The 16,600-nt window shown below is 37.0% G+C and overlaps 1 protein-coding gene across 1 annotated transcript in view; it reads right to left on the reverse strand.

The window, feature by feature from the left end:
• Nucleotides 1-2,942: 2,942 nt before the first annotated feature.
• LOC134540746 (alpha-amylase-like) overlaps nucleotides 2,943-16,600 on the reverse strand; it is a 34,482-nt gene continuing 20,824 nt past the window's right edge. The window contains exons 8-11 of the mRNA XM_063383642.1: nucleotides 13,011-13,227; nucleotides 9,317-9,432; nucleotides 5,614-5,769; nucleotides 2,943-3,062 (exon numbers count right to left, since the gene is read on the reverse strand). Of these exons, the coding sequence (XP_063239712.1) occupies nucleotides 3,051-3,062; nucleotides 5,614-5,769; nucleotides 9,317-9,432; nucleotides 13,011-13,227 (501 nt within the window). The 3' untranslated portion in view covers nucleotides 2,943-3,050. The remainder of the gene's footprint in view (nucleotides 3,063-5,613; nucleotides 5,770-9,316; nucleotides 9,433-13,010; nucleotides 13,228-16,600) is intronic.

The following is a 16,600-nucleotide window of genomic DNA, read 5'->3' on the forward strand; positions in this document are numbered from 1 at the left end:
CGCAAAATAAAAACATTGTGGTCGGCAGTCTTCGTATGTTTATTTCTGGTAGCCATTATCATTTGTTACGCTTAATTAAATTCGGAGATATAATTATTAATCATAAAACTTACCTACCCCTTTTTTTTACCCCTGTTTAATTTCGCAAAGTATAAAATTTGTGGTTATTTTTATCCGTATGTTTATTATTGGTATTCAATATAAATTATTACGCTTTTTTAATTTGGAGACATTATTCTTCTTTGAAACATACTTACCCCTCTTTCATCCTTTAGGGTTAGTTTTTAGCTAAATTTAAAATTGTTGGTGGGTTGTTTTTGTACTTTATTATTGCAACAGAATAAATTTATTTAGCTTAACATCTTATTTACCACCTTCCGACCCTCTTAGAGGTGCATTTTTTTTATTTATATATAGCCTAGTTTTTAAGTTACCAAAAGACCTATTAAAAAAGTTAATTCAATCTGTCAAGTAGTTTTCGACTGATGTTAGAACAAACAGCCAAATATTTTAAAAACTGTTTTTGAATTTTCAATAATGTAAATAACCATTTCCAATAGTTTTTCCATCGTTTCATTTAATGTACATACAGACATTTTGCGTCGAACAGTTGTATTATTAGTATAGGTTATTTCCCCATGAGTAGAACATCTTAGAAAATGTATAAATAAATAGATTTATTTCCTTTAAAAACTTGCTGCACAGCCCGTAAAACAAGGTGCGCCTGTGAAACTTGTGGGTATGCAAGATACTTGACGCGTTTGGTTCGCGGATTGCCTATACAAAAGGCGGTGAACGATTATCAATATTATTTCTTTTCACTGCTAGTGTTGCGTTATAATTATTGCACACGGGGCCAACTCTGATTTTGGCAAGGAGAAGCGATTGTGAGTTTATACAGCAATTAACAGCCCTACAAATTTTTAACCACTCAACAAATGCCTATTGTAGAATGAGCACAACTATTTAGTTAGTATATTTGTATTTAAGATTTTTTACGCGACTCTTTGTGATTTTAATCGGAAATCATTAATTAATCGTGCTCTTATTTTTTTTATAAATTATACTTGGCAGAGGTTAAATTTCTAAATGGGTACTGTTAAAAAATGTATTTTAAAATACTCTATTAAATTTTTTAAAAATTGTGTTATTTAACATTTAAGTAGAGACCTGTAAAATTCGCGATTTCAAATCCCTAAAGGATTGAATCTATGATCCTCTATTCACTCGTGCAAATTACATCTGCTGATTGGTTACCGACTCGTAACACCTGTTGACTGGAATGATTCGCTAATTCTTCTGTTAAAGATTTTTCATTGGCCCAAAGTCCTTCAGATTAACTGTGGCAAAATAATGTCAAAAGTATTTGGACTCTATCCTATCGCGAAATGAATCCGCGAATTCTACAGGTCTCTAACAATGATTATTAAAAAAAACACCTGAATGTTTCCGAGTGTACTTACGTCGCTCGTTCTGGGAGAAGTCATTTACGAATACCAGAAAACAGGAATTTTCCGCGTGTGTGAAGAGAAAAAAGAATCCTAAACTAAAAGTGCTGCACCGAAACGACCACGGCATCATTCAAATGAAGAAATTATTTTTTGGCAGGATACAGAAGTCTAAGCGAAGATGAAAATTTGGGGGGGGGGGGGGGGGGAAGTTAATAAATTCGGCATGAGTTCCGTAATGGGTGTTGTTATTCAGTGGCTAAATTAATTTAAATTTAATTCTATTTTTACATTGTTGAAGTTGCAATATTTTCACCAATATTAATTTATCTTTTCTACATGCAGATGTTAGTTAATGTGATTGTGTTTAATTTTTTAAAAATTTATTTTTGCTTTTAATATTATTATTTGTAACTATTATACAGTATACATTATTTACGTAGAATATTAATACGGAATTTTTTTTACTCTTTATTAACTTAGCTTCCAAAACACAATTAATTATTTTAAAAATTTACTTTCCCCATTTCACCACCATAGCTTTAAAATTCTGTTATTATATTGTTTAAGTTATCCAAATACCTTAACATTAAAATATAATGTTTAATGAGTATCCGTCAACATGTGTTTTAGTGATGCCGGAGAAATTAGACAAAAACTTTCTTAGTACTTATTTATATTTTAAGTTCTAAATAATGTCAGTAGGTTTTAAATTAGTATTTTTTATGATTTTATTTAATGTAGAGAGTTTTTACTTTAACAGTTTTATAGATAGTATAGACTTAGAATGATATTCCAGTTTACGTTTTTGGACATTTTTGTTTCCATCAACTGTTAGTTACATCCCAGTTTTATTTAAATTTTAAATAAAATACACAGTGAATTTGTTAAAGATATTTTTTAGTGTTTTCCTTGAATTATTTAGACTTTTTAATCAAAATTGCATTGCAGTTGAAATTCTTTTCCGGGTTAGTATAACAAAACACACATGTTATATTTTCATTAATTTAAAAAATACTGAGACATAAAACAAAATTAAAATTCTAGCTTTTTGAAGAAATTATTATTTTACATCAATAAATATATAAATGCATAGAATGTTTAGGATGCATTTGAAAAATGATATTATTTCTTTCAAAATATTTAAATGTTTCTGGAGAATAAAACTATGTCAAATTTTAATGTTTTGTTTATACTACGTTACAAATTTGAAAATAATATATTTTACATAAATAAAAATAAAAACATTATTCTAAAGTTTCAAATTGAATGAATTTTTTTAAATTTAATTTGTATACACATATAGTACAATAAAATAACTGATAAACACACGTCAAAAATTTGTAAGTTATAATACATAAAAATTGAAAATAAAAAAAATACCCACTCATTTTAAATGATGTATAAATAGGTTGCAATACAAAATTGCTGAAAAATAAATATGATGAAATATTTTGCAGCAATTTGTAAGTGTCAATTAAAGAAGAAGAAACGTTGTTAGGGCATTAAATAAAAATTTATTTTTATTAAAATAAGTGTACATAAAGAATTTTTTGGAAAAAATTTTCTTGTTTGAAAGGTTCTTCTTTTTCTAGAAAATATCTAGAGTTTAGACTGAAACAGAAAAAAAATTATTAATAGAAAACACAAGATGAAAGAAATTATATCGACTACTATTTATATTAAATTAAGAACTGTTTGGAATAAATCTAGAGCTAAGTTAAATATTTTAAAACACAGTTGATGTTTTATTTTGTGACTAAGTAAATATTTGACTAATTATATTACTCGGAATGATACCATCATTCAGTAATATTTTTGTCATTTTCACTTCAAATTTATTTTACAAACAAATAATTTTATGCATAAATATATTTAAGAACTACAAAAACAGTATGGAAAATATACAAATCTGGAATATATGGTAGCTATGTTAATCTGCAGGATGTTAAAATGTTGAACATATGCAAATCTGAAAGATATTAAATTTTGCAAGATTTTCTAATGTTTAAGATATTTAAATGAGCAAATATGAGAGTTATTTAATTTCTACTATGAGTCGGTATATGTATGATGTATAATTCTGCAAGATAATATTATATATAAATATCCTACATGTAACATTAATCTTAAATATATACATATAGCTACAAAACAAATATATAATTCTGAAATATGTATATAATTCTGAAATGTACATAGTCTTGAAGGTATACCTAATAATATGTACATAAAAAAATTTCTTTGTTAGGATTCACTTAAACGTAATTATTGTAGATCCTTAAAACATTTAGTTGGATTCTTCAAATTAACCAAAAATTATCTTTCTATCATAATTCTAGAAAGCGTATGGAAATAATAAACGTAATGTTTATATAGTATAAGTTTGAACCAAAGATTACGTGCTCAAGTTACGAAATTGAATAAATAAATATTTCTTTCTGTTAGTTGAGCTTTTGTTGTTAAGAATTTGTGCTATTATTAATTTTTTAAAATTTAGTTCAATACTTCAACATTTTATTGAGATATTTGTTTCTTTCAAAATATATTTATTAGTTGATTCAATGAATGTTTAAATTTTTCTTGTGTTTAGGTAATTTTTGGACCTTTAATACATATTTGATATTTAATTTCTCTATCAATGTGTCAATGGCATATAAATATATATATATATATATATATATATATATATATATCATATTATACCTATATATTAGTTAAGTGAAATTTTAAAAAAGTTTAAAAGTATTTTTTATTACTTTTAAAAATAGTTTCATAACAAATATCTCTTTTCAGTGTCAAAACATAAAATGTTATATACTCTGTTACGGTAAATTATAATCTTATGTAATATTCACAATTTAAAATTTTTTCTGTCAGTTAATGAATTTTTAATGTACGTCATATGGTTTCAAAGTGTAAAAATAAGTGTTATAACTACTTAAAAAAATATTAATTTAAATTTTTCACTTAACAACTCTAATGTGGGAATTGTTTCGCCACAAAATTATACTCCTAACCAGAACCTTACCAAAATGCATTTTTTTCCCCGGATTACCATGCATGGGCATGATGTCCCCCTCCCCTTAAAAAGAGCCAATACTGGCAATTCATAGTATCCTTATGATTTAGATCAGTGTGAGCAGTTAATTTGAACGTAAAAGTAAATATTAAACAAGGAACTAAGATTAAAACAATAAATAAAACTGCTAAGATTTTCATTGTTCATGCAGTTTGTTCTAAATTTCATTCATGAGTATTTTTTTTCCATTTGTCTGTGTGTTGATTCATTTTTAAATGATCTGAGGATTTATTTTCAATAGTATCAAAACAACACCTAAGACTTTCCATTGCGACAACACCAATATCTTATTAAAGCACCAAAAGTATACATAAAAAGCTTTCTACACACATTACTACAACCACATAGCTAATAAGTAGCTTGGCTTCTGGGTTGTAGCCGCGTCCTTGGCGAATAATTCACCGAAGTTTCGGTCGACATTGCAGTCGCCATCATCAGGGAGCAGTTACCTACTGAGGTTCTTACCAGTTGTCCTGCCTTATGCAAGGACACAGCTACAACCGAAAGTATGTACCAGGCTTTATGGATGATGATAGTGGATCTGCTATCGGGCTTAAATGATGGTGGCAGTACATCCACCATCAAGCTTCGTGGACCTTGTCAGTATGTACGTCCGCCATCAGGCTTTATGGATGATGATGGACCTGCTATCGGGCCTAAATGATGTTGGCAGTAGATCCACCATCAAGATTCAAGGACCTTGGCAGTACATCCGCCATCAGGCTTTATGGATAATGATAGTGGATCTGCTATCGGGCTTAAATGATATTGGCAGTAGATCCGTCATCAAGATTCAAGGACCTTGGCAGTACATCCACCATCAGGTTTTATGGATGATTATGGTGGATCTGCTATGGGGTTAAATGATGGTGGCAGTACATCCACCATCAAGCTTCATGGACCTTGGCAGTAGGTACGTCCGCCATCAGGCTTTATGGATGATGATAGCGGATCTGCCATCGGGCTTCCGAGGATGGTCAGGAGCTCTGAAGCCATTATCTCGAGGACGGCGCCATTACACCTGCCGTCGTGCTACAATTGTGGACACCCGAGATACGTCAGCACGACGCAGAAGACTCTCACCCCCGCGTGGATGGCGATGAAGCCGTCGTCCGCGCTGGTGAGTATCTCGACGTAGGCCTTGCTGCTGCTGTCCACGGTCACGGTCTTGCCCGTGCAGCTGCTGCCGGACTTGGAGCCGGAGACCACGTCGCAGTAAGTCCCCGCCGGGAGGCTCGTCTGCAGCACGGCAACACGTCATCAGCTCAGCGGGAGGTGGCCTTCAAAACACTCGGTCTCTACGTGTTATTTTGAACCGTGAGAAACACCAAGTAACTCAGTCTGTCTGGTGAAGGTGGAAATCGCCCTCGGACACAAGGTTAATGATGATGATGATTATGATGTTGATGATGGACTATGTATGGACAATGGACTATGAACGATGTAATGGACGATGAAGATCCATCATTATAATCATTCTTAATATGTTAAGCCCTGTGATAAAATTGTGTTCGTCCATGTCGTACGAGTTACTTTGAGATGTGTACGAAATTTACATTCTTTATGACGTGATAACGTCTTATGAATCGATTAACGCCGGCTGCACGCACGAAAAAAGCATGACTCGTTGTCACGTTCCGCCTGAGCCGAGCGTGCAAGAACCGGCCAACCTCCGTGCGAGAAAATCTTCTATAATATCAAACAGGTTAAGGCGGGCTTTTTAATTAATTTTTCGTGATTATATTTAAACAAATAAATTAAATTAAATTTTACAAAAACTGTAAATAATATTTGAAAATTTAAAAGTATGCAATTTTCATCAATGTTTTCTTATGACGTTATCACGTAAAATTATCGTCCGTAAACAGACTTTACAGACAATCCCCCCCTTTTTTTCTTTCATTTTTTTAGCTTTTGGTAAAGCTAAAAGCTTTAGAGCAGCTCATTACAACTTGTTTTAAATTACCACTGAAATGTATATTATTTATTATTTGGTATATTCTTTACAACTTTATTGACGATCGATAGTCCGGCAAAATCGCTAAACCAGCAGGTCCTGGTCACAGACCTTCAACCAGGTGTCTCCCTCTCGCCACTTGTTCTGTTCACTTACCTAGCGGCCGATCCTTTGAATAATATTGCTAATGCTATCGTACATGTTATGTTTGGTCCCAAAATTTTCACAGCTAATATAAAATGAGCATTACACAAATACGGCAAAATATAAAATGGTTCATGTGCGTGAAATTGTACAGCTCCTTAATAACTTTAATAAACGAATTGTACATAATAACTTTACCTAACAACATTTTCAATACATATTTTTGAAATAAATTTACAAGATATACCTACCCCTTGACAATTGTAATGAAAAGAAAAAATAAACTACATTAGCGTTGCGAGTCCGAACGTTAAGAATATGTTAATGAGGTTCCAGGTTAAGTTAGGTATATACTTATTGCGTAGATCCCCGAGACAAATTAACCAATACATTAATTTATTGTAAACATAATTTTTGCTCCAAACACCACACTTTTTAAACTTAGTTTGGCAAAGAGAATGTTGTAATTATATTTAAAAGATTTCTGAGGTATTTGATTTCGAACAAATTGAAAATAAAATGCAAATTTGAATGTTTGTCATTAAAAAAATTAAGCATTGTTTAAATAAAAAATAAAAAAAATGTTTAGTTACTAATTTTTTCTCCTATAAACGTGGAGGGAGTTGCCATTTCACATCAGGCAACTGGGCCATATGTGACTAAAGAATGAACTTCCACTTTCAACCCTAGAAAGGTGTAACACGCTCCCATTCCCCATCAGGCAATGGGACGATATGGAGCTTGAGAATGCACTTTCACTCCTAGAAAGGTGGGGAGCGTTGTAAATGCCCATCAGGAAACTGGGTAATATGGGCAGTTGGGTATAAAGAATACAATACTCCCAGAAAAGATGGAGGGGTTTGCCAAAAATGCCCATCAGTAAACTGACCATCTCCATACTGAGGGTCAGTTTCAGGTTAAGATAGTAATTTATTCAGCTAAAATTAGCATCAATTACTAATTATACTGAGCATTAGACTAACGCCACTGGTTTTCTATACCTACTCTGTACATTGAATCAGTATATTAGCTACAATGTGGTCTCTTAATTTAAATACGATGTCTGCCATTTATCTTGTAAAATAGTTTAATTACGTTATATATTTATAAATTTGATGTCAATATATTGTCTATATATAAGCCATTTTATAATTTTTTCATTTCATTATATAAATTAAATTTTTGGTTTTGCTTAGAAAGTGTAGTCTCTATATCAAAAAAAGTTTAAAGTAATTTATTATGTAGACTTTCTTATGCAAGAGTTAATAGGGCACAATAAATGTTGAGCGATAGTTATGAATGAACAGATATTTAAAAGGTTTTACTGGCTTCGTCCTGAGCACGTTTGGTTTTCATGCTTTATTATTTTGTATCCAAAACCAAAATAAATAAAATTATAATTGAAAATTTTTTTTAAAATATTTGTGTAAAGAAATTTTTTAGTATTCACCATGAATTAATAAGATGGGTATACCTACTTAAAACTGTTTCAAAATGATTTAAGAGGTAATGTTGAATTTTTTTCAAAAACCTAGTAATATATATTTTTTATTTTTAACATTTCTTATTCTCTTATCCCTAGTAATAAGTTTCCTGCTAAAAAATTTTAGGTAAAATTTTATTGTGAAAGCGCTGTATGCAATAATAAATGTGTGGCAAATTACTTTTAATATTTGTAATATTTGATAAACTATATAATTCCATAAAATAACGAAAGCGGACAGTATTAGGAAGTTAAGAAATTGGTGCAACCATAAAAAATTTATATAATGTACAATGTTCATAACTGTAGTTTAGGTTTGTTAACTATTTTTGAATCTGATATGTAAAGAAATGATTGATTCTAAAGATAAGGGTTTATCATACAATGCATTTTAAGGGAATCCTATAGTGCAATGGATTTAAAAATTTTAAATGATTTAAAAACATATGTAATTAATTAATTAAAAATATATTTGGTGCGATACAAACGGACGCTGACAGCATACGAATATAAATGTATAAACTGTCCTAATGTATAACTATTAACAAATGACCAGTTCAAACACAGCCAGAGAACCATGTCCGACATTTAAAACGCGAAAGGCTTAATGAGTAGAGACCGGAAAAATTCGCGGGTTCAATGACCTCCAGAATAGACTCCTATATCCTCTACACACTCGGGCAAATGCCAACTGTTCATTGGCTGCTGACTTGCGAGTCGTCTCGACTGGGTGGCCTGTGATTCGACACTTCTATGAGTGAGGGTCTCTAATTGGCCCTCAGTCCTCCAGATTAACAGTGAACCAATGACAGATGCAACAGTAAGGTATAATTATTTGAATTTTAGCATAACACGAAATGAACCAGCGAATTTTTTAGGTCTCTATTAATGAGATATAGTTCGATACCGGAAAAATTCGCGGATTCATTTCGCGATATGCTAGAATGCAAATAATTGTATTTTTATGCAACTTCTGCCATTGGTTCGCTGTTTACCTGGAGGACTGTGGGCCAATTATAGACCCTCAGTCAAAGCAGTGTCGAATCACAAGTCTCCCAATTGAGACGCCTCACAAGTCAGCAGCCAAATGAACAGGCGACGTTTGCCCGAGTGTGCACAGGATCGTGGAGTCTAGCCTGGAGGTCATTGAACCCACGATTTTTACAGGCCCTAGACATAGTGTTTGTGGGGTTTTCTCTCACCTGGATGGTCTGCTTCATGTCGGAAGTGTCGTCGTTGAATGCCACAAAGCCTTTGCTGCCGCGGCTGAAGGCTATCTGCTTGTTATCGTTGTCCCACCAGTTCTCGACCTGCGTGTCTGGAACACAAAAACAGCAGCATGTTAACAACAACAACAACAACAACTGTGAAAACATTGACCATTGCTAGAGACCTGCAAAATCCGCGGATTCATTTCGTGTTATGCTAACATTCAAATAATTATACCTTAGTGCTGCTTCTGCCATGGTTCACTGTTAATCTGGAGGACTGAGGGCCAATTAGAGACCCTCACTCAATAGAAGTGTCGAATCACAGGCCACCCAGTCGAGACGACTCACAAGTCAGCAGCCAATGAACAGTTGGCATTTGCCCGAGTGTGTAGAGGATATTGGAGTCTATCCTGAAGGTTATTGAACCCGCGAATTTTTCCGGTCTCTAACCATTGCTCTGTGTGGATCCATGCTACATGGGCTCGTCATACACAAAACAAATTATTTCTGTAAATTAAGTTAATTTAAATTACCGGAAATTTAATAAGACTACTAGTGTCATTGAAAGTTGAAATACTTTCTAGAGTTCTATTAAATAAATTTTAACACCATATATTTTTAATTTTAAAAGTTTGCATGATGTGCTTCATTTGTAATATTTGCCTGATTACCACCAAAGGGTGAGTAATTGTGCGTAAATACATTGTTGCTTTTAAAGCGGAATTTCTTATTTATTCAATTTGTAATTATAATTTCGTAAGTTTTAAAAGCTAGTAAGAAGACCAAAGGGAATAATTAAAAAACTATTAATGCATTAGTTTAAGAAAATGATGGAAAACGCTTACGAGCGCACAATGATCACTCTCTCCTGAATAACGTTATGTTCCCAATGTAATATCATTAAAAACGCTGATGTTCTAAAAATTCTTACTCCTTACGCATCAAAAACCTTAAACTTAAATTATCAATTGAACACTTACAAAATTCAACTTACTTCAACAAAATCTGAGACGTTTTATTGTAACTTACATTAGGCCAAATCATGATCTTAATAATTACTGAAATACTGTCTCAATTGGTAACCATGTTTATTTTTAAGCAAAAAACAATTTATACATGAAGTTAAGTATACTTAATTTAAAAACAAAATGAAAAGATTTACTTGCACATTTTTAGTTAAAGTATTGCGTTATTGCTTAAACGATAACACTATAAACAGGCTGGATATAAAAAATAATTATAGTGTATTTTTGCTTCTCCAGCAATATTTTTGGGTCACTAGAAAGTTAATATTCACAAAATATTTTTTAGTGATACATAAAATGAAGGTTACTGGGCACAACAGTTGCCTATTAGATTGTAACGGGATGCGTTGATGAGAAAGAAACATCACCTTAAACGTTACAAGTTTTAAAATTTATTGCAATGAGATATAATTGTTCGTTGCAAAATTAAGAAAAAATTAATTCAGGACATGAAGCGTCAAATAGTGCAAATCTATTAATTAAATGCAAGCTCGTGTTTGTTTTTAACGTGAAAAGAGTACTAATTATCGCCTTACTTAAAAACCAGTCTTGCAAAACATGATGGTTACGTCATTTAATACAAATGTTTTCAGCAGATATTTACTTTATTTTATGTTCGGGAAGTATAACGCCATGCCAGTTACATATAATATTATTTGAAGTAATTAATTTTAAAAGGCACGAGAGTCATAGTGATGAATTAACAGGTTAAGTCCTGAAATAATATTAAAGACAAAACAATTAATGATTATGTAAGCAATATAGCATTGAAACGAAACCTTTGATATAAATAAAATATTGATGGCATGCCATGAAGTCATCCACTCAGTGGAGGACGGCCACGAATAAAAATGTTGCACATGATACGATAGAAAAACACACTGCAAAAGAATATATATATTTTTTAATTTATTGATTGATTGTTACACATGAGATTGGGCTTACGCCTGTTGGCAATAAGTCCTCCCCGTCAACAAACTTTTTTAAAGCCTGTTCCTGAAGTCCTTTCCTCTTCTCACATCCAGCATTTTTCACTCAATCCTATTCCACTCCCTCCCCGTCCACACGTCTCAGAATCTTCCACCCATGATACCTCCTCCTTCTATACACCCCTTTGTTCAACCTGTCTTCCATTGTCCTCACTCCACCTCGCACCTTGTCACTCTAAAAATACTTCACCAATATCTCTACTTTCTTCCTGAGTAGTGTGAAATGCTTAATTTCTGCATGTGGCAGTCTTGGACTGATGGACACCTCTGCTGTTGCCGATAGAAAAGAGTGCAATAGAATGGATACAAAGACGCGGAGATCGATACGACCACCATGACACAGTCTCGACTACGGTGTCGACTCACCGGCCACCTGGTTGCCGACAGACAGAGTGCAATAGAATCGATACAAAGACGCGGAGATCGATACGACCACCATGACACAGTCTCGACTGCGGTGTCGACTCACCGGCCACCTGGTTGCCGACAGACAGAGTGCAATAGAATCGATACAAAGACGCGGAGATCGATACGACCACCATGACACAGTCTCGACTGCGGTGTCGACTCACCGGCCACCTGGTTGCCGACAGACAGAGTGCAATAGAATCGATACAAAGACGCGGAGATCGATACGACCACCATGACACAGTCTCGACTGCGGTGTTGACTCACCGGCCACCTGGTTGCCGACAGACAGAGTGCAATAGAATCGATACAAAGACGCGGAGATCGATACGACCACCATGACACAGTCTCGACTGCGGTGTTGACTCACCGGCCACCTGGTTGCCGACAGACAGAGTGCAATAGAATCGATACAAAGACGCGGAGATCGATACGACCACCACGACACAGTCTCGACTACGGTGTCGACTCACCGGCCACCTGGTTGCTGACAGACAGAGTGCAATAGAATCGATACAAAGACGCGGAGATCGATACGACCACCATGACACAGTCTCGACTGCGGTGTCGACTCACCGGCCACCTGGTTGCCGACAGACAGAGTGCAATAGAATCGATACAAAGACGCGGAGATCGATACGACCACCATGACACAGTCTCGACTGCGGTGTCGACTCACCGGCCACCTGGTTGCCGACAGACAGAGTGCAATAGAATCGATACAAAGACGCGGAGATCGATACGACCACCATGACACAGTCTCGACTGCGGTGTCGACTCACCGGCCACCTGGTTGCCGACAGACAGAGTGCAATATAATCGATATAAAGACGCGGAGATCGATATGACCACCACGACACAGTCTCGACTGCGGTGTCGACACACCGGTCACCTGGTTGCCGACAGACAGAGTGCAATAGAATCGATACAAAGACGCGGAGATCGATACGACCACCACGACACAGTCTCGACTGCGGTGTCGACACACCGGTCACCTGGTTGCCGACAGACAGAATGCAATATAATCGATATAAAGACGCGGAGATCGATATGACCACCACGACACAGTCTCGACTGCGGTGTCGACTCACCGGCCACCTGGTTGCCGATAGACAGAGTGCAATAGAATCGATACAAAGACGCGGAGATCGATACGGCACCACGACAAGTCTCGACTGTGGCGTCGACTCACCGGCCACCTGAATGCAGATAGTGCGCAATAGAATCGATACCAAAACGTGGAGATCGAGGGTGTCGACTCACCGGCCACCTGGTTGCGGAAGTCCACCATGTTGTAGATCTGCCTCCAGCGGTGCTCGCACACCCAGCCGTTGCCGCACGTGCCGTCGGCGTTAATGGACGCGCCCACGATGTTGCCGTTGCCGTCCTGCGGCGGGCCCACGTCGTTGTCCGTGAAGGAGTAGCTGGACATGATGCGCGGCGCGCCGAACGGCCACGACAGCATGAAGCCCACCGCCATCTGCGCGAGTCACACGAGTCACACGAGTCACACCCAGTGTCACACCTCACCCGATGTGCTAACTCAACCATGTTTATAACTTACCCAACACACCCCAGTGTCACACCTCACCCGATGTGCTAACTCAACCATGTTTATAACTTACCCAACACACCCCAGTGTCACACCTCACCCGATGTGCTAACTCAACCATGTTTATAACTTACCCAACACACCCCAGTGTCACACCTCACCCGATGTGCTAACTCAACCATGTTTATAACTTACCCAACACACCCCAGTGTCACACCTCACCCGATGTGCTAACTCAACCATGTTTATAACTTACCCAACACACCCCAGTGTCACACCTCACCCGATGTGCTAACTCAACCATGTTTATAACTTACCCAACACACCCCAGTGTCACACCTCACCCGATGTGCTAACTCAACCATGTTTATAACTTACCCAACACACCCCAGTGTCACACCTCACCCGATGTGCTAACTCAACCATGTTTATAACTTACCCAACACACCCCAGTGTCACACCTCACCCGATGTGCTAACTCAACCATGTTTATAACTTACCCAACACACCCCAGTGTCACACCTCACCCGATGTGCTAACTCAACCATGTTTATAACTTACCCAACACACCCCAGTGTCACACCTCACCCGATGTGCTAACTCAACCATGTTTATAACTTACCCAACACACCCCAGTGTCACACCTCACCCGATGTGCTAACTCAACCATATTTATAACTTACCCAACGTACCCCAGTGTCACACCTTACCCAATGTGCTAACTCAACCATATTTATAACTTACCCAACGTACCCCAGTGTCACACCTTACCCAATGTGCTAACTCAACCATGTTTCTAACTTACCCAACATACCCCAGTGTCACACCTCACCCGATGTGCTAACTCAACCATGTTTATAACTTACCCAACACACCCCAGTGTCACACCTCACCCGATGTGCTAACTCAACCATGTTTATAACTTACCCAACACACCCCAGTGTCACACCTCACCCGATGTGCTAACTCAACCATGTTTATAACTTACCCAACGTACCCCAGTGTCACACCTTACCCAATGTGCTAACTCAACCATGTTTCTAACTTACCCAACATACCCCAGTGTCACACCTCACCCGATGTGCTAACTCAACCATGTTTATAACTTACCCAACACACCCCAGTGTCACACCTCACCCGATGTGCTAACTCAACCATGTTTATAACTTACCCAACACACCCCAGTGTCACACCTCACCCGATGTGCTAACTCAACCATGTTTATAACTTACCCAACATACCCCAGTGTCACACCTCACCCAATGTGCTAACTCAACCATGTTTATAACTTACCCAACATACCCCAGTGTCACACCTCACCCAATGTGCTAACTCAACCATTTTATAACTTACCCAACGTACCCCAGTGTCACACCTCACCCGATGTGCTAACTCAACCATGTTTATAACTTACCCAACATACCCCAGTGTCACACCTCACCCGATGTGCTAACTCAACCATGTTTATAACTTACCCAACATACCCCAGTGTCACACCTCACCCGATGTGCTAACTCAACCATGTTTATAACTTACCCAACATACCCCAGTGTCACACCTTACCCAATGTGCTAACTCAACCATGTTTATAACTTACCCAACATACCCCAGTGTCACACCTTACCCAATGTGCTAACTCAACCATATTTATAACTTACCCAACGTACCCCAGTGTCACACCTTACCCAATGTGCTAACTCAACCATGTTTATAACTTACCCAACATACCCCAGTGTCACACCTTACCCAATGTGCTAACTCAACCATATTTATAACTTACCCAACGTACCCCAGTGTCACACCTCACCCGATGTGCTAACTCAACCATGTTTATAACTTACCCAACATACCCCAGTGTCACACCTTACCCAATGTGCTAACTCAACCATGTTTATAACTTACCCAACATACCCCAGTGTCACACCTCACCCGATGTGCTAACTCAACCATGTTTATAACTTACCCAACATACCCCAGTGTCACACCTTACCCAATGTGCTAACTCAACCATATTTATAACTTACCCAACGTACCCCAGTGTCACACCTTACCCAATGTGCTAACTCAACCATGTTTATAACTTACCCAACATACCCCAGTGTCACACCTTACCCAATGTGCTAACTCAACCATGTTTATAACTTACCCAACGTACCCCAGTGTCACACCTTACCCAATGTGCTAACTCAACCATGTTTATAACTTACCCAACATACCCCAGTGTCACACCTTACCCAATGTGCTAACTCAACCATATTTATAACTTACCCAACGTACCCCAGTGTCACACCTTACCCAGTGTGCTAACTCAACCATGTTTATAACTTACCCAATGTACCCCAGTGTCACACCTTACCCAATGTGCTAACTCAACCATGTTTCTAACTTACCCAACATACCCCAGTGTCACACCTTACCCAATGTGCAAACTCAACCATGTTTATAACTTACCCAATGTACCCCAGTGTCACACCTCACCCAGTGTACTAACTCAACCATGTTTATAACTTACCCAACATACCCCAGTGTCACACCTTACCCAATGTGCTAACTCAACCATGTTTATAACTTACCCAACACACCCCAGTGTCACACCTTACCCAATGTGCTAACTCAGCCATATTTCTAACTTACCCAACGTACCCCAGTGTCACACCTCACCCAATGTGCTAACTCAACCATTTTATAACTTACCCAACGTACCCCAGTGTCACACCTCACCCAATGTGCTAACTCATCCATATTTATAACTTACCCAATGTACCCCAGTGTCACACCTTACCCAATGTGCTAACTCAACCATATTTATAACTCACCCAATGTACCCCAGCGGCATACCTTATCAAATTTGCTACCTTATCCATCGTTAAAACGTACAGAATGGGCTCTCTGACCCAGTGTCATACCTTACCCAATATGATACCTTACTCAATGAGCTAGTATACCCAATGTGCTACCTTACCAATCGTTATTATAAACTAACCAATATGCTCCCTAACCTAGTGTTATAACTTACCTAGTGAGCTAACTTACTCACTGTACTACCTTACCCATTGCGTTAACTTACCTAATGTGCTATCTTACCTATTTTTTGACTATAATGGACATGCTCGCCTATTTATTTCCATACCATACCCAAAGTTATACCTGACTCAGTTTTTATCTTACCTAATATGTTAATTTTTCTTCACATATCTTTCCTTCATAGACAATTTAATCCACTGAGAAGTAGAGACCTGCAAAATTCGCGGATTCATTGACCTCTAGAATAGACTCCACAGTCCTTTAAATACTCGCGGAA

This window comes from Bacillus rossius, chromosome 17 (assembly GCF_032445375.1).
Source record: "Bacillus rossius redtenbacheri isolate Brsri chromosome 17, Brsri_v3, whole genome shotgun sequence".
NCBI lineage: Eukaryota > Metazoa > Arthropoda > Insecta > Phasmatodea > Bacillidae > Bacillus > Bacillus rossius.